Below are 27,402 nucleotides of genomic sequence, written 5' to 3'. Positions count from 1 at the left end.
AGCCATGTCTCCATGATGCCAATCACATTGTATCTGTTAACTGCTATCTGTACAGTTAATTCATCCACCTTATTCTGAATACTCCTCGCATTGAGACACAGAAGCTTCAGGCTTGTCTTTTTAACACACTTTGCCCCTTTAGAATTTTGCTGTAATGTTGTCCTTTTTGATTTTTGCCTTGGGTTTCTCTGCCTTCCACTTTTACTTTTCTTCTTTCTATCTTTTGCTTCTGCCCCATTCTACTTCCCTCTGTCTCCCTGCATAGATTCCCATCCCCCTGCCATATTAATTTAACCCCTCCCCAACAGCACTAGCAAACATTCCCCGTAGGACATTGGTTCCGGTCCTACCCAGGTGCAGATCGTCCAGTTTGTACTGGTCCTACCTCACCTAGAACCGGTTCCAATGTCCCAGGAATTTGAATCCCTCTCTTCTGCACCACTCCTCAAGCCACGTATTCATCTGAGCTATCCTGCGATTCCTACTCTGACTAGCACGTGGCACTGGTAGCAATCCTGAGATTACTACCTTTGAGGTCCTACTTTTTAATTTAACTCCTAGCTTCCTAAATTCACCTTGTAGGACCTCATCCCGTTTTTTACCTATATCGTTGGTAGCTATATGCACCACGACAACTGGCTGTTTACCCTCCCCCTCCAAAATGTCCTGCAGCCGCCCTGAGACATCCTTGACCCTTGCACCAGGGAGGTAACATACCATCCTGGAGTCTCGATTGCGGCCGCAGAAACATCTATCTATTCCCCTTACAATAGAATCCCCTATCACTCTTGCTCTCCCACTCTTCTTGCTGCCCTTCTGTGCAGCAGAGCCACCCATGGTGCCATAAACTTGGCTGCTGCTGCCCTCCCCTGATGAGTCATCCCCCCCAACAGTACCCAAAACAGTGTATCTGTTTTGGAGGGGGATGATTGCAGGGGACCACCACACTACCTTCCTTCCACTCCTCTTCCTGCTGGTCACCCATTCTCTATCTGTCTGTGTCACCTTTACCTGTGGTATGGCCAACTCACTAAACGTGCTATTCACGACATAGACTCTGGATCGGTTCTATGGATTGGAGGGTAGCTAATGTAACCCCACTTTTTAAAAAAGGAGGGAGCGAGAAAACAGAGAATTAGCCTGACATCGGTAGTGGGAAAAATGTTGGAATCAATTATTAAAGATGTAATTGCAGCGCATTTGGAAAGCAGTGACAGGATCAGTCCAAGTCAGCATGGATTTATGAAGGGGAAATCATGCTTGACAAATCTTCTAGAATTTTTTGAGGATGTAACTAATAGAATGGACAAGGGAGAACCAGTGGATGTGGTGCATTTGGACTTGCAAAATGCTTTTGACAAGGTCCCACACAAGAGATTAGTGTGCAAAATTAAAGCATATGGTATTGGGGGTAATGTATTGACATGGATAGAGAACTGTTTGGCAGACAGGAGGCCAAGAGTAGGAATAAACGGGTTGTTTTCAGAAAGGCTGGCAGTGACTCGTGGGGTACCGTAAGGTTCAGTGCTGGAACCCCAGCTATTTACAACATACATTAATGATTTAGACGAAGGAATTGAATGTAAGAAAGCAAATGGCATGTTGGCCTTCATAGTGAGGGGATTTGAGTACAGGGGCAGGGAGGTGTTGCTACAGTTGTACAGGGCCTTGGTGAGGCCACACCTGGAGTATTGTGTACAGTTTTGGTCTCCTAACTTGAGGAAGGACTTTCTTGCTATTGAGGGAGTGCAGTGAAGATTCACCAGACTGATTCCCGGGATGGTGGGACTGACCTATCAAGAAAGACTGGATCAACTGGGCTTGTATTCACTGGAGTTCAGAAGAATGAGAGGGGACCTCATGGAAACGTTTAAAATTCTGACGGGTTTAGACAGGTTAGATGCAGGAAGAATGTTCCCAATGTTGGGGAAGTCCAGAACCAGGGGTCACAGTCTGAGGATAAGGGGTAAGCCATTTAGGACCGAGATGAGGAGAAACTTCTTCACCCAGAGAGTAGTGAACCTGTGGAATTCTCTACCACAGAAAGTAGTTGAGGCCAATTCACTAAATATATTCAAAAGGGAGTTAGATGAAGTCCTTACTACTCGGGGGATCAAGGGTTATGGCGAGAAAGCAGGAAGGGGGTACTGAAGTTTCATGTTCAGCAATGAACTCATTGAATGGCGGTGCAGGCTAGAAGGGCTGAATGGCCTGCTCCTGCACCTATTTTCTATGTTTCTATGTAATATCTCCAAGTTTGCAGATGACAATAAGATGGCAGTGAGAGCTGTGAGGAGGATGCTAAGACGCTGCAGAATGACTTGGACAGGTTAGGTGAGTGGGCAAATGCATGGCAGATGCAGTATAATGTAGGTAAATATGAAGTTATCCACTTTGGTAGCAAAAACAGGAAGGCAGAATATTATCTGAATGGTGACAGATTAGGAAAACAGGAGGTGCAATGAGACCTGGATGTCATGGTACATCAATCATTGAAAGTTGACATGCAAAGACAGCAGGCGGTGAAGAAGGCAAACGGCATGTTGGCACTCATAGCAAGAGGATTAGAGTATAGAAGCAGGGAGGTCTTACTGCAGTTGTACAGAGCCTTGGTGAGGCCGCACCTGGAATATTGTGTGCAGTTTTGGTCTCCTAATCTGAGGAAGAACATTTTTGCTATTGAGGGAGTGCAGCGAAGGTTCACCAAATTGATTCCCGGGATGGCAGGACTGACATATGAAGAAACACTGGATCAACTAGGCTTATATTCACTGGAATTTAGAAGAATGAGAGGGGATCTCATCGAAACATATATAAAATTGACGGGATTGGACAGGTTAGATGCAGGAAGAATGTTCCCGATGGTGGGGAAGTCCAGAACCAGAGGTCACAGTCTAAAGGTACGGGATAAGCCACTTAGGACCGAGACTGAGGAGAAACTTTTGCACTCAGAGAATTGTGAACCGGTGGAATTCTCTACCACAGAAAGTTGTTGAGGCCAGTTCGTTGATATATTCAAAAGGAAGTTAGATGTGGCCCTTACCGCTAAAGGGATCAAGGGGTATGGAGAGAAAGCAGGAATGGGGTACTAAAGTTGCAAAAATGATCAGCCACGATTATATTGAATGGTGGTGCAGGCTCGAAGGGCCAAATGGCCTACTTCTGCAACTATTTTCTAGTTTCTGTGTTGCTACAATCTACAAGGCACCAGTCAGGATTGTGACGGAATACTTTCCACGTGCAGCTCCAACAACACTGAAGAAACTCGACACCATCCAGGACAAAGCAGCCCGCTTGATTGGCACCACCTTAAACATTCACTCCCTCCACCACCGATGCACCGTGACTGCAGTGTACCATCTATAAGATGCACTGCAAAAACTTGCCAAGGCTTCGCCAGCATCTCCCAAACCTGCAAACTCTACCACCTGGAAAGAGAAGGGTACCAAGTGCATGGGAACACTACCACTTCCAAGTTCCCCTCCAAGTCACACAGCATTCTGACTTGGAAATATATCGCTGTTCCTTCATTGTCGCTGGGTCAAAATCCTGGAATTCCCTCCCTAACAACACTGTGGAAGTAACTTCACCACACAGACTGCAGAGGTTCAAGGCTGCAGCTCACCATCACCTTCTCAAGTGCAATTCGGGATGCACAATAAATGTTGGCCTTGCCAGAGATGCCCACATCCCATGAATGAATTAAAACAAAACTCCTGGATATAAATGAAGTAATCTTTGTCGAACTGTATAGTATATCAGTTTTTGATTCAACCTTCATGATTGTAAAGCACCCTTGTTTGCAACTGCAACAATGAATTAGAGATGCATGCCACCAACAGAAGATACCTTTCAACTATATATTCTTCAATTTCCATCTGATGGCTGTCATCCCATAAAGCAATACCAGTTTATTCGAAAGCAATATTCTTTGGTAGATGAATGGTACACATCAATTATGATGTTCAAGTAACAAAGCCAAAGATATCCAACAATCTAGATACCACAAATGTAGATTAAATGTCTGAAAGATGCAGCAAGCTAGTATTCAATGTGTTATTGCATGTTTAGGTGTTGTACATCCAAGGTGGTGTAGTTAAAACAATTGGCATATTATTTTACATACAATGATAATGATGAACTGGATTATACCAGCTAATTGTTTCAATTTATACAACTTATATTTCATGTTTTGTACTTTAAATCATTATACGGAATCATTGAAAGCTCAGCCACCATGCCTGTGCTAGCACTACCTCCACTTTAGAGGCATCTACTCTAATCTAATTTCTATGCCCTTTCCCCATATCCTGTAAAATCTTTCACTTGATTTCCTATTTTAGTAATCCTTTGCATGAAAGATTCCACCGTTATTCTTTTTGTATTAATCCTAAATTTATGCTCGTTAATCTTTCACTGTGTACCTTTTCAAAACTTTAAACATTATGGGCCAGATTTTGCCGGTGTGGGGCATCTCACAGTGTGGCCCATTAGTTAAACTTACAATTGCACATTTAGGTTTTAAAATTTTTTGCCCACAAAGTTGCTGGAAATGCAATCTGATAATGATGCAGAGAGGGTAATAGGGCATCTAGAACTTTTGGTGATTAACGGGACAAATAGTGTGTCTTCTTAACCAGTGAGATTAAAGGATTGAGAAATAAACAGAGGAAGGACTGAGAAGGAGGGTGAATTAGAGTGGGTGAATGCAATGTCAAATCAAGTACAGAAAGAGAAATAAAGAGAAAGGGAAAGAAATATTGGATTAAGAGAGTGCAAGAGATGAAAAGTAAGAAATAAAATTTAAAAAAGTAAGAAATTTGACATTTTTAAAATCTCCTAAAACAATTCACAACCTGAAGGAATGAGACTCCACAATTATAATTGTTTTTTTTGACAAGGTTGATTGGCAGTCATTAACAATTCTCACATTGTTAAAAGGGTACTTATGCTGTTACTTACTAGACTTAACTTTCTGTGGCAAGTTTAATAGGCAATTAATCTCCTTAAAATCAAAAGGAGGTTAAGCGCGAGATGCCGTTTTCACAGAGCTAATGGTGAAGCAGTGCAAACAGGCCAGCAACTAGTGGCAATTTGCAATTCACAGGTTATCTCTTCCTCGCTATTGCGAAGTGCTATTCTTTTTAAGGTCTTCAGCTATTGCAGTAACTCCAAAAATAGTACAGTTGCTTATCCACATTGTGCAAATGCCCAGGCTGTGACTCTGGGATTTGAGATGAGTCAAGAGTGCACTCTCATGCGGGTGAAGTTCCACGCCCAAAAGACCTCCCTAGAAATATCTCAGCTATAATTTTTGGCAGACAAGTTTTAAGAATTAAAATATTTAGCGGCAACATTAGTTCTTGATACCATGTCACCAATCTCAATCAATAATTATGTTGATACAGGTTGAACCTCCCTTATCCAGAACTCCCTTATCCGGAATACCCCTCGTCCAGAACCATTCCCGGCCGCCAGGTGACGTATGCGCAGAACTCCGACATGAACAAATTGAAGTCCTTCCTCGCTGCTGACTCCCGCAATCGCTGGCCTGACCCTCGATCCACTGCACCTCCCCTCCTCTGATTGCTCTGCCACACTCCCAGCCCCAAGCCAGCCAGCCCTGATATCCCCCTGCCCAGTATCTGTACCATCCAATTTAATGTGACCACCCCTTGTCCGGAAAATCCCTTATCCAGAACAGGCCAGGTCCTGAGGGTTCCCGATAAGGGAGGTTCAACCTGTACTGAAAATGTTGACAAATTTCAAAGTCACTACTTTGTATTTCCTTGTATTATTCTAGCTGTTATAACAACAATCATGCCGACTGAACTGGTCATTATAATAATTTTTTTAGATTCTAGAAATTGGAACTACACTTAAGAACAGATATTGCATTTTCTAAAATGAGATTTACTTACCAAGAGTTAGTGACTTATGTGTGGAACAGAACATAATGGCCACTGTGTCTGCAGCTGTAAAACCTGATTTGTTTCTGAAAGAAAAATAAGTCGAATACATATTTGTCCAAACAAATTCTTATGGCTATCTTTTTTGTAAATATTTGTAAGTTATGCATATTGTAATAACAATATTCCATTTGAAAATAGAGATACAGTAAAATATATAAATGGACTCATACAGAAATACAATTACCCACCTTGTAGAAATGATAAAAGTTAAAAACATGAAACTCAGTTGAAGGGAAAATACTAAAAGAAAAATGAAAATATTTAATAAACCTCAACAATACAGAAATATTTTCAAAGTGCATGTAGTTTGCAATGCAATTAGAACAGAGCCTGAATAACTATAAAGATAATTAAAGTTTAATATTTCCTGTGTTGTAAGCCTTTAATTGTTAAATTTCGCAACTGTCAACTATAAATTTTCAAGAAGCTCAAAATTTCAAGCTATCTATTTTTACTTACAATTTTATTACTGCAATTGTGAGTACTTTATCTGATATTAAACAACATTATAATGTTCTACTTTATATTTTCTAAAATGTCTATAATATTCAAATGTGACTTTACAATAACATTTGTTAAGTGGAAATGAAACCAGTCACATAAAGTAGTTCAAACAAAGGAGCAATATCTGGTAGTCAACAGGACCTCTGCCATATTAGACACAGTTATTTTGTTTTTCTTAAAGTGTAACTTGTAGTTTGTAAAATAATCTCAGAACAGATTATTAAATCTCTATGAAATTACATGCATGAAAAATGGAGTTGTAATAGCAGAATTCGGTTTTCAAACTGGGAGTAACAAGACATTTGTCATTGGAGTTCACAGGTAAAAAAAAAAATCCTGTTTAAAGATTAAATTTGAAACAACAATAATTGAAAAAGAAATGAACTATTTGAAAAGGGGGATTAAAGGTTTTCCTGTAGGGCAATAATGCCAGACAGTTTCCAGGTTGGATCGTCAGATTGTGCTGTTTGTAGATCTCATCAGGGCACTGTTGGGAGTGTTACAAATGGCCTCAGCTTCCCTGGACTAGTGCAGGGAAAAATATTAGCCAGGACAGCTACTCCTGATGGCTATCTAGTGACTCCAGCTGGAAACTGAGGATATATAGACAGTATCTGCCTCGACTGTTATGTACCCTGTATCACAATGGTTGGAATTTTCTAACACAGTTTAAACCTGAACACAAAGGACTTTCAAAACATTTTAGACCACCAGTATGAATTCAAAACTAATATAAAGTAATACCAGCTATTAACAAGGTTACCATGAACATATAGAACTTAGTGAGGTATTGAAGGGCTGTAATCATCTGTGGAACCATACCCAACATGAATTACTGCTCTTGTATGAAGGGGTGAAACTAAAAATCCATTGAAACAAAATAACTCATTAGAATAAAAAATGATTTTTTTTTCTCCTGGTGTTAAATATAGATATAATTTACTTGCCTCTGTTGAGCCCATCAGTTAGGGTTTTTCTACATACATGAAATAAACTCTCATCACTCATTATTAGCGATTTATAAGCAAAATAATGTTAACTCTCTTTACATTTCTTCTGCAGTTTTAAGTAGCATGGCTAGCAGTTGTGCTGTAAGAAAGCAGTCAGAGAGCACAGTGCTGGGGATATTGTACTGGTCTACCAGCAGTAAGTCATAGATTTCTTATAGCCTATTGTGTGATTTAGTCCTGGAATGGCTGACAGTGATGTGTTTGACAGTAGCAATGAAAGGATTATATAAAGTCTGACCAAATCTTATTCATTACTTACTTATAAAAGCAATTAATATCAGACTAAAGGTATCTAGGTCAATTTTTGGATTGGAGAAAGTATCACAAAAGGTTGAGTATATGATCATAAGGAGCACGCAGCTGCTGATAGCACCGAATGGGGGCTTCTTCCTTTCAAGCCAATCCTTGATGTATCTTCGAACAATCTGTAGAAAAAAAATCAGCAGGTTATCTTATAGAGGGCTATGTGAGTCAAGCTAGGCATCACAAAATAAATATGACAGCACAGTAGCATTACGGGAATGGAATAATTCAGTTAGTGTCCCTTGTGAATTTCAAAGCTTTCCAGCTGCACAACTGTTCTGGGGAATTTAACATTTTTAGTGCAACTTCCATTGGGGAACTCTAATGAGAGCACATTTTCAGCTAGATTCAAATCCATCCTTAATCATGGCAAATGCTCTTTGCTAGCTGTCACTGAAATATGCACATTAAGTTTCCCTTAAATTTGTATCCTCTATTGGCACAAATTACCAGGTATTCCTTTCCACCAACAAACAATGTTAAACTCAACTTTGGGCTTTAAGCTAAACCTAAAATATCTGACATCTTCTGGAATTTCATAAAGGTGGATAATCAAAAGTGATCCTTACAACATTTTAATATTTAAACAGCTAGCATTGCACCAGAAATTTCTAATTAAATTATAACTCATGCTTGAAAATCAAAAGTACATGTGTTGTGGGAGTTTAAATAATTTAATCTCCGAATATCCAGTCTAACTGTAAACCTGAACATAAATGATATTCAAAACATTTTAGAATACAGTGTACCTGAACCAGCATGACCACTTCAAAACTAACCAATATGAAGTAATACCAGGTTATCAACAAAGTTAACAATTTTGATATTAGAAAATGTTTCCTAAATGTTTGAACTATGGGCCCGAAATTCATCAACATACCACCTGCGACGGCCGAGAAATACAAGTTTCATCAAAAAACAGGTACCTACTGCCGACATACCATTATGATTAGTGATTAATGATTGAAAGATTAATGATTGACATACCGCCGGGCGGTATGCACACCGTCCGCCATGTAGAACCACTCACATATCGCCCAAAAAGTGCAAGTTTGATGACATACCGCCGACGCTGCATACCGTCCTGGAGAAGATGCTTTTACTCAATCTTAAGTGGGCGGGAATGGGCGATGCCGCTATTTTGAAATTGGAACATTCAGCAAAAGCAGCACCTCAGTATTCAGAGGTGAACAGTTACTTTACAGTGCGATTTACAGTGGGAAAGGTATTTATATTGGTACTCAAATATATTTGGAATGCATTATAACATAGAAGGCATTTGAGTTTATATTTTTTTTTATTGAAAAATCATTTGAGTTTATCTCAGGATATTTGAGGAGATTTTAAAAAAATGGGGCCTGTACTATCTCAGCCTGTATCGCTGACTACTTCTCAAATGTAGGTTCCAGATGGGAGAAGGTTTATGGAGCAGAATTATCAGGGTAATGGAGGAGGTCGCAGACTGGTGAGGAGCAGGCCTTACCCCCAAAGGATTTTCAGGGAGAAGCGCTCATACTTGGACCTGACCAATCCAAAGTGCGTTCGAAGGCTGCACTTCCAAAAAGTGGTAATCAATAAGAATTGCCAGCTCATTAAGGCAGACGTGCAGCTCCGTTCTACCAACATTACTGCACTCTCTGTCAAGGTGAAGGTGACTGCGGCACTTTTCTTTTATGCATCCGGCTCTTTTCAGGCATCAGCTGGGGACATATGCTGCATTTCTCAGCATGCTACTCATCAGTGCATTAGACAGGTAACCGAAGCACTGTATGCACGCCGGATGTTAGTTATAAACTTCCCAATGACCAGGGAGGCAGAGAGAGGGCTTTGGGTTTTGCATGCATTGCCGGCTTCCCCAAGGTGCTGGGTGCCATTGACTGAACCCATATTGCCCCGCGAGTACCATTACAAGAGATGGAAATGTACCAAAACCGTAAGGGATTCAACTCCCTCAATGTGCAGCTTGTGTGCGACCATATGCAGTGCATCATGGCAGTGAATGCCTACTTTCCAGGGAGCATCCATGATGCGCACATCTTGCGAACTGTTGAAGTTTGAGCCACAAGGTAAATGCTGGATTCTGGGGGGCAAAGGGTACGGCCTCACTACCTGGCTCTTGACCCCCACCCTGTGGAACCCTCAGACAGAAGTCGAGCAACGATATAATAAGAGTCATATAGCCACACGTAATATTATCGAAAAGACAATTGGAGTGCTGGAGCAGTGCTTCCGATGTTTGGACCACTCGGGAAGCAGGCTGCAATATCACCCTGAGCAGGTTGCTCAGTTCACAGTGGTGTGCTGCATGTTGCATAATTTAGCCATCATGTGGGGACAGAATTGCCACAGAGGACTGCGGGACCACCTGAGGAGAGAGTGCAGGAGACAGAGGACGAAGAAGAGGAAGATGAGGGGGAGGAGGAGCTTCGCGATGAACCCATGGCACCAACCCGCCCGCCCCCCCCAACACCACAGTGTAGGGCGAGCGGAGCGTATGCCACTGCAAAATTGTTACGTCAGCAGCTCATAAATGAATGCTTTTGCTTGAATGTGGAGAGCTGCGTTTCAACTTTTTCTGCACAGTGTGTGGGACCCTGAGGACAGTTACCCAAAAGTTTGACACTGTACAAGAGTGCTTAAATTCAATTAAAACGTTTATGTAAAAAATATAGAATTGTAAAACTTTGTAAAACTTATAACTTTGAAAAACTGTAACAACTTTAAATAAACTTTAAAAAATCAAACTTGAACTATTTACAATTAACAATGAACAATTGACTATTTTGATTGGGACAAATATAGTGTGAAGGGTATAGAGGAGGCGGAATTCTTATAATGCATTCAAAGAGAACTTTTTTGGTCAGTATGAAACAAGCGCAACACGAGAGGGGACGGTTTTGGATTTAGTTTTGGGGAATGAAGCTGGGCAGGTTGAAGGGGTATTAGTGGGAGAGCACTTGGGTGCCAGTGACCATAATTCAGTCAGATTCAAGTTAGTTATGGATAAGGACAAGAATAGGCCTGGAATAAAAGTCCCAAATTGGAGAAAAGCTATTTTTGGTAAGTTGAGGAGTGATTTGGCCACAGTGGACTGGAAACAGCTACTTGTGGGTAAATCAGTGTTGGAACAGTGGGAGGCATTCAAGGTAGAGATCCGGAAGGCTCAGGCCAAACATGTGCCCTTAAAAAAAAAGGGTGGGAATAACAATTCGAGAGCCCCCTGGATGTCTAGGAACTTACAGGGGAGGATAAAGAAAAAAGGGAAGTTTATGTCAAATACCGATGGCTAAATACTATAGAATCTTTGCAGGAATATAGAAAGTTAAGAGGCAAAATTAAAAAGAATATTAGGAATGCTAAGAGAGAGCATGAAAAATTCTTGGCTAGTAAAATTAAGGAAAACCCAAAAATATTCTATAAATATATTAAGAGTAAGAGGGTAACTAAAGAAAGGGTCGGGCCTATTGGAGACCATGGTAATCTTTGTGTGGGGGCAGAAGATGTTGGTAAGGTTCTTAATGAATAATTTGCATCTATTTTCACAAAGGAAAGGGGCAATGCAGATACTGCTATCGAGGAGGAGTGTGATATTCTGAATGAAATAAACATAGCGAGAGAGGAAGTATTAAGGGGTTTAGCAGCTTTGAAAAGTCGATAAGTCCATAGGCCCGGATGAAATGCATTTTAGGCTGTTGAGTGAAATAAAGACCATCATTTTCCAGTCTTCTTTGGATTTGGGCATGGCGTCAGAGGATTGGAGGACTGCTAATGTAGTACCCTTATTTAAGAAGGGAGAAAGGGATAGGCCGAGTAATTACAGGCCTGTCAGCCTAACCTCAGTGGTGGGAAAATTATTGGAAAAAATCCTGAAAGACAGGATAAATCTACATTTAAAAAGCAAGGATAAATCTACATTTGGAAAAGCAAGGATTAATTAGGGACAGTCAGCACGGATTTGTTAAGGGAAGATCGTGTTGACTAACCTGATTGAATTTTTTGAGGAGGTAACCAAGAGGGTCGATGAGGGTAGTGCATATGGAGTTTAGCAAAGGCTTTGATAAGGTCCCGCATGGTAGACTGGCCACGAAAATTAAAGCCCATGGGATCCAGGGCAAAGTAACAAATTGGATCCAAAATTGGCTTAGAGGTAGGAAGCAAAGAGTAATGGTTGATGGATGTTTTCGTGACTGGAAGGGTGTTTCCAGTGGGGTTCCGCAGGGCTCAGTACTGGGTCCCTTACTTTTTGTGGTATATATCAATGATTTAGATTTGAATATAGGGATTATGATTAAGAAGTTTGCAGATGATATTAAAATTGGCAGTGTGGATGATAATGAAGAGGAATGTCGTGTGCTGCAGGAGGATATCAATCTACTGGTCACATGGGCAGAGCAGTGGCAAATGGAATTTAATTCAGAGAAGTGTGAGGTGATGCACTTTGGGAGGGCTAATAAGGAAAGGAAGGGTATACACATTAAGTAGTCGGCCACTTAGTAGTGGAGATGAACAAAGGGACCTTGGAGTGCTTGTCCACGGATCCCTGAAAGCAGCAGGTCAGGTGGATAAGGTGGTTAAGAAGGCACACGGAACATTTGCCTTTATTGGCCGAGGCATAGAATATAGGAGCAGCGAGGTTATTCTTAAACTGTACAATACTCTGGTTAGGCCACACAGCTGGGGTACTGCGTGCAGTTCTGGTCGCCGTATTATAGGAAGGACGTGATTGCACAAAAGAGGGTGCAGAGGAGATTTACTAGGATGTTGCCTGGAATGGAGAATCTTAGTTCAGGACAGATTGGATAGGCTGGGTTTGTTCTCAATGGAACAGAGAAGGTTGAGAGGAGACCTCATTTAGGTGTACAAAATATTGAGGGGCCTGGCAGGTGACTGCACTTCAAGTGCATATCCAAGTTCTTTGTAAATGCAATAAGGGTTTCTGCCTCTACCATCCTTTCAGGCAGTGAGTGCTAGACCCCCACCACCCTCAGGATGAAAATATTTTCCCTCAGATCCCCTCTAAACCTCCGATCACGTACTTTAAATCTATGCCCCCTTGTTGTTAACCCCTCTGCTAAGGGAAATAGGATCTTGCTATCCACTCTATCTAGGCTCCTCATAATTTTATACACCTCAATTAGGTTTACCCTCAGCCTCCTCTGTTCCAAAGAAAACAACTGCAGCCTATCCAATCTTTCCTCATAGCTAAAATTCTCCAGTCCAGGCAACATAGAATCATAGAAATATACAGCACAGTAAGAGGACATTTCGGCCCATCGTGTCTATGTTAGTCGACAAAGCTATCCAGCCTAATCCCACTTTGCAGCTCTTGGTTCGTAGCCTTGTAGGTTATTGCACTTCAAGTGCATATCCGAGTACTTTTTAAATGCAATGAGGGTTTCTGCCTCTACCATCCTTTCAGGCAGTGAGTTCCAGACCCCCAGACCCCTCTGGGTGAAAATATCTTTCCTCAGATCTCCTCAACCTCTTACCACTTACTTTAAATCTATGCCCCCTGGTTATTAATCACTCTGCTAAAGGGAATAGGTCCTCCTAACCACACTCTTGGCCCCTCATAATTTTATATACCTCAATTAGGTCTCCCCTCAGCTTCCTCTGTTCCAAAGAAAATAACCCCAGCCTATCCAATCTTTCCTCATAGCTAACGTTCTCCAGTCCAGGCAACAGCCCCATAAATCTCCTCTGTACCCTCTCTAATGCAATCACATTTTCCTCTAGCTGTGGCTTAACTAGTGTTTCATACAGTTCAAACATACCCTCCCTGGTCTTCTATTCTATGCCTCGGCTAATAAAGGCAAGTATCCCATATGCCTTCTTAACCACCTTATCTACCTGGCCTGCTACTTTCAGGGATCTGTGGACATGCACTCCAAGGTCCCTCTGTTCCTCTACACTTCTCAGTATCCTACCATTTATTGTGTATCCCCTTGCCTCATTAATCCTCTCCAAATGCATTACCCCACACTTCTCCAGATTGAATTCAATTTGCCATTGTTCTGCCCACCTGACCCATTGATATCTGCAGCTTTCTTCTTCATTATCAACCACATGGCCAATTTTTGTATCATCTACAAACTTCTTAATCATACCCCTATATTCAAGTTCATATCATTGTTTTATACCACAAGAAGCAAGGGACCGAGTACTGAGCCCTGTGGAACCCCACTGGAAACAGCCTTCCAGTCACAACATCAACCATTACCCTTTGCTTCCTGTTTCAGAGACAATTTTGGATCCAACTTTGCCTTGGATCTCATAGGCTTTTACTTTCGTGACCAGTCTGCCATGTGGGACCTTATCAAAAGCCTTGCTAAAATCCATATACACCACATCAAACTCATTACCCTCATCGAGTCTCGTCACCTCCTCAAAAAATGTAATCAAGTTAGTCAGACACAACCTTCCCTTAACAAATCCATGCTGACTGTCCTTGATTAATCCATGTCTTTCTAAATTAAGATTTATCCTCAGAATCTTTTCCAATCATTTTCCCACCACCGAGGTTAGGCTGACTGGCCTGTAATTACTCGGTCTATCCCCTTCTCCCTTTTCAAACAATGGTACGTTAGCAGTCCTCCAGTCCTTCGGCACCACACCTGTAGGCAGAGAGGCATGGAAAATGATGGTCAGAGCCTTTGCTATTTCCTCCCTTGCTTCTCTTAACAGCCTGAGATACATTTCATCCAGGCCTGGGGACTGATTCATTTTCAAAGATAATAAACCCCTTAATACTTCCTCTCTCACTATGTTTATTGCATCTAATATTTCACAATCCACCTCCTTGATTGCAATGTCTGCATCGTCCTTCTCCTTTGTGAAAACAGACGGAAAGTATTCATCTTCCACCTCCAGTTATCCACGTACTCTTAATGTATTTATAAAACATCTTTGAATTTTCCTTGATTTTACTTGCCAATATTTTTTCATGCCCTGTCTTTCATCCGTGCACTTTCTATACTCCCCTAGGGTTTCTGCAGTATTGAGCCCTCGGTATCTGTCATATGCTTTCCTTTTTTTCTTTATCCTACCCTCTATGCCCCTTGACATGCAGGGGGCTCTAGATTTGTTAGTCCCACACTTTTTCTTTAAGGGAACATACTTCCTCTGAACCTTCATTATCTCCTCCTTAGGCTAAGTGAGTGGGCAAAAATTTGGCAGATGGGGTATAATACAGGAAAATGTGAGGTTATCTACTTTGGCAGAAAAAAATAGAGAAGCAGATTATAATTTAAATGGAGAAAAATTGCAAAAAGAGAAGCAGATTATAATTTAAATGGAGAAAAATTGCAAAGTGCTTCAATACTGAGGAACCTGGGGGTCACTGTGCATGAAGCACAAAAAGTTAGTATGCAGGAACAGCAAGTAATCAGGAAGGTAAATGGAATGTTGGCCATTATTGCAAGGGGGATAGAGTATAAAAGCTGAGTAGTCCTGCTACAACTGTACAGAGTATTGATGAGGTCACACCTGGAGCACTGCGTACAGTTTTGGTCTCTATATTTAAGGAAGGATATACTTGCATTGGAGACTGTTCAGAGAAGGTTCACTCGGTTTATTCCGGAGATGAGAGGGTTGACTTACGAAGATAGGTTGAGTAGGTTGGGTCTAATGAGGTGTGATCTTATCGAAACATACAAGTGAGAGGGCTGGACAAGTTGGATGCAGAAAGTATATTTCCACTCATAGGGGAAACTAAAACTAGGGGGCATAGACTCAGAATAAGGGGCCACCCATTTAAAACTGAGATGAGGAGGAATTTTCTGTCTCAGAGAGCTTTGGAGGCTGGGTCATTGAATATATTTAATGCGTAGACAGATTTTTAAGCAATAAGGGAATAAAGGGTTATGGGGACCGGGCAGGGAAGTGGAACTGAGTCCATGATCAGAACAGCCATGATCTTATTAAATGGCGGAGCAGGCTCGAGGGGTCAAATGGCCTACTCCTGTTCCTGTTTCTTGTGTTCTTATGAATGCCTCCCACTGCTCGGACACTGATTTACCATCTGTTGTGTCCTTAGACATTCCAGCAAATCAACATGAGGCACATACTGAAGACAAGGTCACTCTGTGACCTGTACCTTTTTTCACAGGACCAAGAAGTGATGACCTTGCGTGGGACCTCCCTTTATATACCTGGATGACCAGGTGAGGAATGTCTCCCACAAGTTTACTCCCTGTGGTCAAGGTGTGCATTTCTCAGGTGTATACAGTGTACAGTGCTGTTACATAAAGGTTACAGTTATGTGAGGTTACAAACATGACATCACCTCCCCCCAACATCTTTGGGTCAAAGATTGAATCTTTCAGGCGGACGACGCTCTCTCATGGAGCGCCGCAGTTTGGGCTCTGGTTGTTGAGCCTTGGCATGCGTCTTTGTCACCTGTGGTGATTACGGCTCGACCGGGCTGACCGCAGGGACTGTGCATGCTGATGGTTCTTGTTGCTTGTTCACTGGCAGTGGTGTGGGCAGCATCTCATGATTTTCCTCAGGTTCCTCAGTGTCCATGCTGAACCTTTTTTTTACTTGGTCCAGATGCTTGCGGCATATCTGCCCATTGTTGAGTTTGACCACCATGACCCTATTCCCCTCTTTACCAATTACAGTACCCTCAAGCCACTTGGGCCCCACAGCGTGATTAAGAACAAATACAGGGTCCTCGATTTCTATGCATCTCCCCTTTGAGTTACGGTCATGGCACTCATTTTGGGACTGGCTCCGGCCCTCAACAATGTCTGACAAGACTGGATGAATGAGGGACAGCCGAGTTTTTAGTGTACGTTTCATGAGTAGTTCCACTGGCGGGACTCCCGTGAGCGAGTCCGGTCGGGACCTGTAGGCCAGCAGGAGGCGCGACAGACAGTATTGAAGAGAGGGTCCTTGAATCCGGAGCATGCCTTGTTTTATGATTTGGACTGCACGTTCCGCCTGGCCATTGGATGCCGGCTTGAACGCCGCTGTCCTGACATGTTTGATGCCATTACCCTACATGAACTCCCGGAATTCATAGCTAGTGAAACACGGGCCGTTGTCGCTAACTAGGATGTCCAGCAAGCCGTGGATCGCAAAGACTGCACGCAGACTCTCCACTGTGGTGGATGTCATGCACGAATTCAATATGATGCACTCGATCCATTTCAAGTACGCATCAACAACAATGAGGAACATTTTTCCCATGAACTGGCCCCCGTAGTCTATGTGAATACGTGACCATAGCTTGGTGGGCCAGGGCCACGGGCTGAGTGGGGCCTCGCCCAGCTGGGCACACATCGTGCACCTGCGAACACAGTGTTCCAGGTCTGCATCAATTCCCGGCCACCATACATGTGGGCAATGGCCTTCATAAGCACGATGCCTGGGTGCTCGCTGTGGAGTTCCCTGATGAATGCTTCCCTACCCCTCTGGGGCATGACTACCCGGCTGCCCCATAGTAGGCAGTCGGCTTGAATGGAGAGTTCATCCACCCGTCTGTGAAACAGTCTGACCTCTTCTGGGCATGCTCCATCTGCGGGCGCCCAATCCCCAGTCAGGACACATTTCTTAATCAGAGATAGGAGGGGATCTCGGTTTGTCCAGGTTTTGATCTGGTGGGCTGTGATGGGGGAGCCTGCGCTGTCAAAGGCATCGACAGCCATGACCATCTCCGCGCTTTTCTCCGCTGCCCCCTCAGTGGTGGCCAGTGGAAGCCTGCTGAGCGCGTTAGCGCAATTTTCGGTGCCTGGCCAGTTCCATATGGTGTAGTCATACGCAGCCAGCGTGAGAGCCCATCGCTGTATCCGAGCTGACGCATTGGCATTGACAGCTTTGCTGTCGGACAACAGGGATGTTAACGCCTTGTGGTCCGTTTCTAACTCGATCCTTCTTCCAAAAAGGTACTGGTGCATCTTTTTCACCCCGTAGACACATGCGAGTGCTTCCTTTTCAATCATCCCATTCCCCCTTTCTGCTTGGGAGAGCGACCTGGAGGCATAAGTCACAGGTTGGAGTTGGCCCTCATCATTACTCTGCTGCAACATGCACCCAACTCCATAGGATGATGCATCTCATGCCAAAACCAATTTCTTACAAGGGTCGTACAGAGTCAATAACTTATTAGAACAAAGCAGGTTCCGGCCCGATTGAAAGCCCGTTCCTGACAGTCCCCTCAAAGCCAATCGCAACCCTTACGCAGGAGCACATGTAGTGGCTTCAGCAATGTACTTAAGTTCAGTAGAAAGTTCCCGAAATAGTTTAATAGTCCCAGAAATGAACGCAACTCTGATGTGTTGCCGGGCCTGGGCGCGCGACGGATCGCCTCCGTTTTGGATTCGGTAGGCCGGATCCCGTCTGCGGCAACCCTCCTGCCCAAAAACTCGACCTCTGGGGCCAAAAACACACACTTGGACTTCTTTAGTCGCAGGCCTACCCGGTACAGTCAGCGTAGCACCTCCTCCAGGTTGTGGAGGTGTTCCTTGGTGTCTCGACCCGTGATAAGGATGTCGTCCTGAAATACGATTGTTCCGGGGATGGATTTGAGCAGGCTTTCCATGTTCCTCTGAAAGATAGCAGCTGCTGAACGAATGCCAAACGGACACCTGTTGTAGACAAACAGCCCCTTGTGCGTGGTGATGGTGGTCAGTAGCTTGGATTCTTCGGCCAGTTCCTGGGTCATGTAGGCCGAAGTGAGGTCCAACTTGGTGAACAGTTTGCCGCCTGCCAGCGTGGCAAAAAGATCCTCTGCTTTCGGAAGCGGGTATTGGTCCTGAAGGGACACTCGGTTGATGGTGGCCTTGTAGTCGCCACAGATTCTGACCGAGTCATCCGTTTTTAGAACAGGGACGATGGGGCTTGCCCAGTCGCTGAATTCAACGGGTGAAATTATGCCCTCTCTTAACAACCTGTCCAACTCACTCTCAATTTTCTCCCGCATCACATAAGGCACAGCTCTGGCTTTGTGGTGCACTGGTGTGGCGTCCGGGGTGATGCGTATCCTTACTTTGGTGCCTTTGAAAGTCCCGAAGCCAGGTTGAAATAATGACTCGAACTTTAGTAAGACCTGTGAGCATGAACTTCGCTCCACAGATGAAATGATGTGCACATCCCCCCATTTCCAGTTCATCTCGGCTAGCCAGCTCCTCCCAAAAGCGCGGGACCATTTCCCGGGACAATCCAGAGTGGCAGCCGGTTCTGAGATCCATTATGTGTGACCACTAACATTGCACTGCCTAGCACTGGGATGATCTCTTTGGTGTACGTCTGTAATTGCGTGTCAATGTGTTTTAGTTTGGGTCTGCTAGCTCTGAGTGGCCTAAGTTTCTCGAATTGTTGGACACTCATAAGTGACTGGCTAGCTCCTGTGTCCAGCCCCATGTGTACCGGGATGCCGATTAACAGTACTCTCATCATCATAGGTGGCGTTTTTGTGTATGAGCTGTACATGTTTGCCACCTGGACCCGCTGAACTTCAGCGTCCATTGCTGTGTCCCAAGGCATACCCCTGCCTTGCACACCCCTCTTGTGGTTCATCCACTTCGTAAACCAGCCTCGCTGCGGGCTTCCTGCACATCCTGGCTAAATGTCCACTCAAGTTACAATTTCTGCAGATAAATTGTTGAAACCGGTAGGTCTTCGCAGCATGTTTGGCCCTGCACCTCCAGCATGAGCTGAGATTGTTGTGAACACAAGAGCTGTTACCAGGCATTCCTCTCTGACTGTCTCTTTGATTACTCTTGGGCACTCTGTTTGTGGGTGTCAATGGTCCCATCCCGGGACTTATTGTCCCTTGTGATGGTGTAAATGTCCGTTCAACCTGCCATTGTCTCTGTTGCGGGCCCACCCTAGAGTGTGTTACTGCCTGGTTGGTGTCGAATTGCCCTTGCCTGCCTGCGGGGTTCTGACTCGCGTTTACCATGTTAACTCCCTGCTCCATCGCCACATTGGGAGCAGAGTTGCGTGCGTATATGATCTTGGTTTCCTCCTGCCCCGCCATGAAGGTTTGAGCCATCAACGCCGCTGCTTCCAAGGTCAAGTCCTTGGTCTCAATTAGCTTCCTAAAAATCCCGGCATGACCAATGCCTTCAATGAAGAAATCCCGTAACATCTCCCCCCGGCAGCCGTCTGTGAACTTAGAGGCTGGCGAAGCGTCGAAGGTCCGCAACAAAGTCCGGTATGCTCTGCCTTTCCCGACGTTGGTGCGCAGAGAATCGGTGTCGGTCATATGTATACTACTCGCCGGTTTGAGGTGCTCATCAATCAGTTTGCTGAGCTCCTCGAAGGTCTTGTCCGCCGGCTTCTCGGATGCGAGCAGGTCTTTCATCAGCGCATACGTCTTAGGTCCACAGCTGGTCAGTAGATGCGCCCTTTGCTTGTCAGCCGCTGCCGCTCCCAGCCAGTCCTTCGTGACAAAGCTCTGCTGGAGCCTCTCAACTAAATTGTCACAGTCCTCACCAACACAGTACCATTCCTCCATGCTACCGGTGGCCATTCTCTTGAGTCATTGATTCCCATTTCTCGTCGCCAAATGTTGTGTCCTTACACACTACAGCAAATCAACACGAGGCACATACTGGAGACAAGGTACCTTTATTCACAGGACCAAGAAGTGATGACCCTGCGTGGGACCTCCCTTTATATACCTGGATGAGCAGGTGAGGAGTGTCTCCCACAAGTTCACCCCTTGTGGTCAAGGTGTGCATTTCTCAGGTGTATACAGTGTACAGTGTTGTTACATAAAGGTTACAGTTATGTGAGGTTACAAATATGATACCTTCAAGTAGCTGTTTTGAGTACACTTTGGCTAAATCACATCTCAGTTTAGTAAAATTAGTTTTTCACCAATTGGGAACTTTTATTCCTGGTCCATCTTTGTCCTTTTCCATAACTACCCTAAATCTAACCTAATTATGATCACTACCACTAAAATACCACTGCTACCCCTTCCATCTGCCCAACTTTATTCCCTAAAATTAAGTCCCCTCTTTTGTTAGGCTTGCTACGTACTAGTTAAAAAATTCTCCTGAATGCATTTTAAGAATTCTGCTCCCTCTATACCTTTCACACTAATTTGATCCCAGTTAATATCAGGTTCGTTGAAATCCCCTACTGTTTTTGCACTTCTCAGAAAATTACCTACATATTTGCTCTTTGATCTCACTCTGACTGCTTGGGGGTCTATAGTACACTCCCAGCAGTGTGATTGTCTCTTTTTTTGTTCTTCAGTTCAACCCATATGGCCTCATTTGATAAACCTTCTAACATGTCATCCCTTCTCACAGCTATAATTGCTTCTTTGATCAATATTGCGCCCCCTCCCTCCTTTTTCATCCCCCTCTCTATCTCGTCTGAGAACTCTAACTAGGTATGTTAAGCTATCATTCCTGCCCTTCTTTCAGCCATGTCTCAGTAATAGCTATATCATCATACTCCCACAGTCGGTAAGAATAAAAGTGTTTAGTAACGATAACATTGATTCTGTATATATATATATATATATATATATATGTATAAATGTTAAAAGTGTAGATTATACAAAAAGAAAAGTTTGAAGAGACAAAATGGATACCTTCCCCAAGTTCATGTCTCCTGGCAGGGCAGAGCTCAAGTTACAAAGGAAGCATGACTTTGAAACTCATCAAACTAGAAATGATGTTAATTGGAAAGCCATTAACCTAATCAAGGAATGGCACCCGCACTTCAGACAGACACATGTATGCAGAGAAGCGAATCAGGAATGGCCCTGGAACCAAGACCCAATCCTGAGGCTTTCTGAGAAACTATGACCTTAAGAGGTATAAAAACTCAAGCCAAAGATTGCTCTCTCTTCTCCTTAGCACATGGCAAAGGCAGGACCTCCCTCTACAGACAAAGAAGCAGGCAGTGTGCTTTGCCAGAGGGAAGTAAAGTATACCTTTTTTATTGTAACATCATTGTATCTATTGTAACTAAGTAGATCCGTAGGATAGCTGATGACTGCTGATAGATGTGCATGTGTGTGCGTGTTTAATAAACGATTCCAAATTGTTTTAAAATAATCGGTCTTGCTGTCAATTTAATGCCAGAAATTTAGAAATCTTAGTGTCTATCTGTGCCCTGAGTTCATCTGCCTTTTTTCCTAGACTCCTTGCATTGAAGTATGTATGATTTAGCACTGCCAAACTCCCTTGTTGATTATTTTCTAGCCTTTGTTTCCTCTGCTTTCCAAACTCGCTTGCTAATTTTCCGCCTTCCATTTCCAGCTTTTCTTCTCTCCCTTCTGAATCTACTCTCCACGAGGATACTGGTCCCGGCCCTGTTGAGGTGCAATCCGTCCGACTTGTACACGGCCCATCTCTCCCAGAAATGGTCCCAATGCCTCAGGAATCTAAAGCTCTCCCTCCTGCACCATCTGTCTAGCCACACATTCATCTGCTCTATCCTCCCATTTCTGTCCTCACGAGCATGTGGCATCGGAAGTAATCTGCCGATTACTACATTTGAGGTCCTGCTTTTTGATCTCTTTCTTAGCTCCCTAAAATCTGTCTGCAGGACCTCATCGCTCCTTCTACCTATGTCTATGATGCCGATATGGACCATGACCTCTGGCTGTTCACCCTCCCCTCTCAATGTTCTGAAGCCATTCAGTGACATCCTTGACCCTGGCACCAGGGAGGCAACATACCATCCTGGAATCACATCTGCGGCCGCAGAAGTGCCTGTCTGTACCCCTAACTATCGAATCCCCTACCACTATTGCTCTTCCACTCTTCTTCCTCCCCCCCCCACCCTGTGCAGCTGAGCCATCCATGGTGCCATGGAGTTATCTCTGGCTGCACTCCCCAGAGGAACCATCGCTTTCACCAGTATCCAGAGATGAAAACCAGTTAGCAAGTGAGATGCACTCAGGGGATTCCTGCCCTACCTGCCTGGTCCTCCTTATCTGTCTAGCGGTCACCCATTCCTTCTCTGCCTGCACACTCTTAAGCTGCAAGGTGACCACCTCTTGAAACATGCTATCCATGAAGTTCTCAGCCTCACAGATGAAATGCAATGATGCCAGCCGCCGCTCAAGCGCCGGAACCCGGAGCTCGAGCTGCTCTAACTGGCGGCACTTGCACACGTCGTCGTCTAGGTCACGAAAAGTGTCCAGGACTTCCCATATTGCTCAGAATGTGCATTCCATGGGACAGAGCTGTCTTGCCATGCCTCTATTTATTAGATTATTAACTAAAGTTTTTAGTATACTCCTCTGCCCTAACTTAGAGAGATGAAAAGACAACAGTGATACTCACCAACCACCTACCTGCTGTCCTGTGACATCACCTTGTTTTTTTTTTTCTCTCCCCGCTCTCAGGCCTCCACTGCTGCTTATACCTGCACCGCTCTCAGGCCTCCATTGCTTCTTATACCCGCGTCACTCGTGGCCTCCGCTGCTGCTTATACTCGCTGTGCTCTCGCTGTTCTTGGGCCTCGACTGCTCTCCCTCCCCGATTCTGTTGCTCTAGCAATCAGTTACCAGCTATCCTGTGATGTCACTCCAGGATTTTTTCTTCTTCTTTAAAAATTTCCTCTCGGTTTCCAACCAGGTTCACTGCTCTGCGAGTCTGGGGCTTCTCTCCACTGCTCTTTAGATCCGGCTCTCCTCTCTATTCCCGACCAGGTTTGCTGCTCTGCGAGTCTCTCTCTTAATGTGCAGTTGGTGTGCGACCATACCCAACACATCATGATAGTGAATGCCTGGTTTGCTGGCAGCAGTAATGATGCCTTCATCCTGTGCTAGTCCAATGTGCCAGCAATCTTCCAGCCATCAAGTCGAACCTGAGGATGGCTGTTCAGTGACAAGGGCTATCCTCCACACCTGGCTGATGACTCCCCTCAGCATGGCCAGCAATCATATGACAGCCATGCTGTCACGAGTAACTTCATCGAGCAGACCATCGGATAGCTCAAGCAATGTTTCCGCTGACTTGACCGCTGGAAGGCGCCCTCCAGTACACACCTGAACAGGTGTCCCATTTCATGATGGTCCGCTGCATCCTCTACAACTTGGCCACCATGAGGGTGCAGCCCTTGCCACCACGGGTTCCGCGATCACCTCAAGAGGAGGAGGAAGAGGTGGAAGAGAGGAGGTAGCCTGCAAATCCCCATTCCGGACGGGCTGTCCGTGAGCGCAACATCAGGCTCCGCTTCTCCTGAATGAAGGCCCAGATCCCTGTTGATCAACACTTCCCTACCTTACCATCCCTCTGTCACAGAACATCATGGCTTCCTCTTGGGCACAATGCTGAAATGAAAGTTACCACAAAACAAACATTCCAAACATAATTTATAAATGATTAATTCTAACAGTACACTACAAAGTCAACTAATCACCCTTGTGCATTCCTTTAGTTCTGTCTGTCGTGTACCGTTGCATATTTTAGTGCTTCTATGAAGCGCTACGCACGTGGCTGTAGCATAGCTGGTGAAAAGGCTGCTGACTTTCTGTGGGGCACACTGCAGATGGCCTTGCAGGACAACCTCGAGCAGCTCTGGGCCTAGAAGGCACGGCTGTAGACTGCACCACCTCGACATGGGTGGCAGCAGTAGATCCTGTTATCCTCAGACAGGTCAGCCGGTTCGAGTTCCACTTAACCACTGCCTGGGTGGCACCTCAACATTCCTAGCCATCTGTTGGAGGACAGATTGCTGGATTGCTGTGAAACTGCAAACCCCTTGCTACACTCGTAAACCTAACTATGATGGTACGTGTGTGAAGGTGAGGTGAAGCTACGATTGTGAGGTAAGAGTCTTGATTGCTAGAGATTACATAAGAACATAAGAAATAGGAACAGGAGTAGGCCATACGGCTCCGCCATTCAATAAGATCATGGCTGATCTGATCATGGACTCAGCTCCACTTCCCCGCCCGCTCCCCATAACCCCTTATCCCCTTTTCGTTTAAGAAACTGTCTATTTCTGTCTTAAATTTATTCACTGTCCCAGCTTCCACAGCTCTCTGAGGCAGCGAGTTCCAGATTTATAACGCTCTGAGAAGAAATTTCTCCTCATCTCTGTTTTAAATGGGCGGCCCCTTAGTCTAAGATCATGCCCTCTAGTTCTAGTCTCCTCCATCAGTGGAAACATCCTCTCTGCATCCACCTTGTCAAGCCCCATAATAATCTTAATACGTTTTGATAAGATCACCTCTCATTCTTCTGAGTTCCAATGAGTAGAGGCCCAATCGACTCAACCTTTCCTCATAAGTCAACCCCCTCATCTCTGGATTCAACCTGGTGAACCTTCTCTGAACTGCCTCCAAAGCAAGTATATCCTTTCGTAAATATGGAAACCAAAACTGCATGCAGTATTCCAGGTGTGGCCTCACCAATACCTTATATCGCTGCAGCAAGACTTCCCTGCTTTTATACCTCATCTCCTTTGCAATAAAGGCCAAGATACCATTGGCCTTCCTGATCACTTGCTGTGCCTGCATACTATCCTTTTGTGTTTCATGTATAAGTACCTCCAGGTCCCGCTGTACAGCGGCACTTTGCAATCTTTCTCCATTTAAATAATAACTTGCTCTTTGATTTTTTTCTGCCAAAGTGCATGACCTCACATTTTCCAACATTATACTCCATCTGCCAAATTTTTGCCCACTCCTTTAGCCTGTCTATGTCCTTTTGCAGATTTTTTTTGTGTCCTCCTCACACATTGCTTTTCCTCCCATCTTTGTATCGTCAGCAAACTTGGTTACGTTACACTCAGTCCCTTCTTCCAAGTCGTTAATGTAGATTGTAAATAGTTGGGATTGTAAATAGGCGAGTGATGTAGCCAGAGAGGATTGGAAATTGATGGTCAGAGCTTCTGCTATTTCCTCTTCTGCTTCCCTTAACAGCCTGGCATACATTTGATTCAGGCCTGGGGATTTATCCACTTTCAAAGCTACTAAACCCCTTCCTCTCTCGCTATGTTTATTTCATCTAATATTTCACACACCTCCATGAAGGATCATACCCACGTCTTCCGCCTCCACACACACATTACCGTTATGGTCTCTAATAGGCTCTACTCTTTCCTTAGTTATCCTCTTCTTTAGTTAGATGGAGGGGAGGAGAAGATGGAGGGGAGGATAGGAGGTGGAAAATATGGGGAAGGGAATGTAGAAAGGGAAATGGGGACAAAGAAAGAGTAGACTGGAGTGCATAACGGTGTCAGCTGGGGTGGGAGGCAGGCTGTGAAAACTTTCAGTGGGGCAGATGGACGAAAGTCCCGTCTTCACTCTAAGGGCACATACTCCATCGTGTCATGTGGCATTACCACTGTGCTAAATGGGATAGAGCAAATCTAGCAGCTCAATATTGGGTATTCATGACATGCTGTAGGCCATCAGCAGCAGCAGAATGTATACTACCACAATCTGTACCCTCATGGTACAGCAGATTCCGCCATCACCATCAGGACAAATGACCAACCCTGGCTCAATGAGGAATGTAGGAGCGCATGCTGGGAGCATCACCAGGAATATCTGAAAATGAAGCGTCAACCTACAACATTGGACTATATACATGCAAAATAGTGGAAGCAGCATGCTTATAGACAGAGCTAAGCGATCCCACAACAAGCTGATTAGCTCAAAACTCTGCAACCCTCTCCCATCCAGTCATGAATCGTAGTGGACATTAAACAACTAACATGAGAAGGAGGCTTCCTGAACATCTCCATCCTTAATGACAGTGGAGACAAGCACATGAGTGCAAATGACAAGGCTGAAGTGTTCGTAACCATCTTCAGCCAGAAGTGCTTAGTGGATGATCCTTCGCGACCTCCTCCTGAGGTCCCAACCATCACAGATGCCAAATTGATTCACTCCATGTTACATCAATACAACGGTTGAGCACTCAATACAGCCGTGGTCCAAACTTGGACACAAGAGCAGAATTCCACAGATGAGGTGAACGACTGCCCTTGGCATCAAGGCAGCATTTAATTACGACACCAAGGAGCTCTTGTAAAACTTAAGTCTTACTTGTTGGGTAAAGATATCAAGGGAAATGGAGCTAAGGTGGAAAAAATGGAGTTGAGGTGCACATCAACAACTTGCATTTACATAACGCCTATAACATAGTAAAATATCCCAAGGTGATTCACAGGAGAGTCATAAAAGAAAATTTGACACCGAGCCACATAAAGAAAAATATAGGCAATGGCCAAAAGCTTGGTTAAAGAGGTAGGTTTTAAGGAGAGCATTAAAGTAGGAAAGAGAGGTTTAGGGAGGGAATTCTAGAGCTTCAGGCCTAGGCAGCTGAAGGCAAAGCCAGCTTAAAATCAGGAATGCTCAAGATGCCAGAATTAGAGGAGTGTAGATATCTCGGAGAGTTGTGGGGCTGGAGGAGATTAGAGTTAGGGAGGGGCGAGGCCATGGAGGGATTTGAAAACAAAGATAAGAATTTTAAAATTGAGGCGTTGCTTAACCGGGAGCCAATAAGAACGTAAGAATTAGGAGCAGGAGTAGGCCATTCGGCCCCATGAGCTTGTTCCGCCATTCAATGAGATTATGACCGATCTGTTACCTCAACTCCACTTTCCTGCACTATCCGCATATACCTTGTTTCATGTAGGCAAACTCTTTGTATTCACTACGTAACTATGTATGATGTACC

At 44.2% G+C, this 27,402-nt stretch overlaps 1 protein-coding gene across 4 annotated transcripts in view; it reads right to left on the bottom strand.

Annotated features, from left to right (window-relative positions):
• The window catches only part of slc10a7 (solute carrier family 10 member 7), a 542,484-nt gene that overhangs the window by 91,995 nt on the left and 423,087 nt on the right, over positions 1 to 27,402 (bottom strand). For 3 of the 4 annotated variants that reach the window (XM_070864899.1, XM_070864909.1, XM_070864918.1), the window contains exons 8-10: positions 7,746 to 7,911; positions 6,161 to 6,212; positions 5,922 to 5,995 (exon numbers count right to left, since the gene is read on the bottom strand). In XM_070864899.1, coding sequence (XP_070721000.1) covers positions 5,922 to 5,995; positions 6,161 to 6,212; positions 7,746 to 7,911 — 292 coding nt within the window. Of the gene's footprint in view, positions 1 to 5,921; positions 5,996 to 6,160; positions 6,213 to 7,745; positions 7,912 to 27,402 lie in introns of those variants that run through there. The other variant, XM_070864928.1, reaches the window with a different exon arrangement.

The sequence above is a fragment of the Pristiophorus japonicus genome, chromosome 2 (assembly GCF_044704955.1).
Source record: "Pristiophorus japonicus isolate sPriJap1 chromosome 2, sPriJap1.hap1, whole genome shotgun sequence".
NCBI classification, from domain to species: Eukaryota; Metazoa; Chordata; class Chondrichthyes; family Pristiophoridae; genus Pristiophorus; species Pristiophorus japonicus.
This window is presented reverse-complemented; position numbering and strand designations above follow the sequence as displayed.